Source organism: Pyxicephalus adspersus, chromosome 7 (assembly GCF_032062135.1).
Source record: "Pyxicephalus adspersus chromosome 7, UCB_Pads_2.0, whole genome shotgun sequence".
Lineage (NCBI taxonomy): Eukaryota > Metazoa > Chordata > Amphibia > Anura > Pyxicephalidae > Pyxicephalus > Pyxicephalus adspersus.
Window position 1 is genome coordinate 3158197 of NC_092864.1, and position 1369 is coordinate 3159565.

At 43.5% G+C, this 1369-nt stretch overlaps 1 protein-coding gene across 1 annotated transcript in view; it reads right to left on the reverse strand.

The window, feature by feature from the left end:
- Window positions 1–1369, reverse strand: part of LOC140334687 (serine protease 33-like) — a 10646-nt gene that overhangs the window by 5961 nt on the left and 3316 nt on the right. Inside the window, exon 2 of the mRNA XM_072416927.1 lies at window positions 852–1014. Within this exon, the coding sequence (XP_072273028.1) occupies window positions 852–1014 (163 nt within the window). The remainder of the gene's footprint in view (window positions 1–851; window positions 1015–1369) is intronic.

Genomic DNA, 1369 nt, shown 5'->3' on the forward strand with positions numbered 1-1369 from the left:
TCTGTGGTAATTCCCCCACCTCCTAGATTGTAAGCTCTTCGGGGCAGGGTCCTCTCCTCCTGTGTCACTGTATCTGTCTGTGTAATATGTTGGTGCTATATAAATCCTGTTTAATAATAATATTATTAATTGGAGTGGGGGTAATGATAATACTACCACCCAGGCCATGGATTAGGGCAGCATGAGCGTGCACTCTGCATGGTTTGGCAGGTAAAGAATGCTCGATCTCTATCAGCGGGGAGCTGCTGTGCCTGGGAGAACTCTACACCTGGAAGATCTGTGACATGGGGAACCTTTTGGTTGCATGTAACCAGATGATAGTTGGTAAGTGAGCTGAGCTTTTCTTTTCATTTCTCTCCCATTTCTTTTTTACCTTTATCTCTCTCTCTTCTCTTCTTTGCTCTCTCTCTCTCTCTCTCTCTCAGACCTGGAGATCCAGTGATCCTGCTTGGCTCCCAGCTCCATCACCACAGCATGGCTGCACATGTTACACTGAGTAACTGTCTGTGCTGCTGAACCGCTCACTATAGCCCCCATTCATTCTGTATGGAGCTGCCACTGGGTGAAGCTATGTGGTAACCGCACCGCAATCCCACTGTCAGTCTAATCCTCTTTCAAGGCAGTTGGGGGGAAAGCAGCACAAGGTATCCGGACTAGGGGAATAATAGAAATGAGTTTTGTGTGTCTGACATTGCTGCTGATCATCCACAGACCAACAAGTAGAAACCATTAATGAAATATAAACTTTGTATCAGTAAACATGAATATGACCGAGTTTTGGAAACATCGCAAGCAGGATATTTGTCACATGATGACACGATTAATTAATATAGGAAATAAGTAATACTCACTGCGTGATGCAATGAGCAGCGGTCAGCACCCACTCCAGTGAGATGACGGAGCCCCCACAGATATGAGATCCAGCGAAATGTAAACTGACCTGCCAGGGCCACTCCCCATCCAAAGCATCCGTACCCCCAACTATCCGATCGCTCACCACAGGGGAACCGCACGCTGAAAAATCTGCGGCACTGAAGGTAAGGTGGGCTGACATAAAAAAAAATTATACACAAAGATAATATACAAAGAAAAATCCATAATAACCAGACTTACTGTTATGTTATTTTTAGGTTTCATGCATGTGGTTTTGATTTTGCAGATTTAGCCACATCTTTTCAACACTTATAGCTTTCTTCACTTGTAATGCGTGCATTTCTCTGCATTTATCCAAACATTTTAGATTTATGGTTGCTGACTTTAAAAAAAAATCTGATTTTTTTTATTTTGGGACATGTTCCTTTAGATCCTCCCTGATACTCCTGATATGGAAACATAATCCTGCCCCTGTACAAAGCATTGGTCACACCAC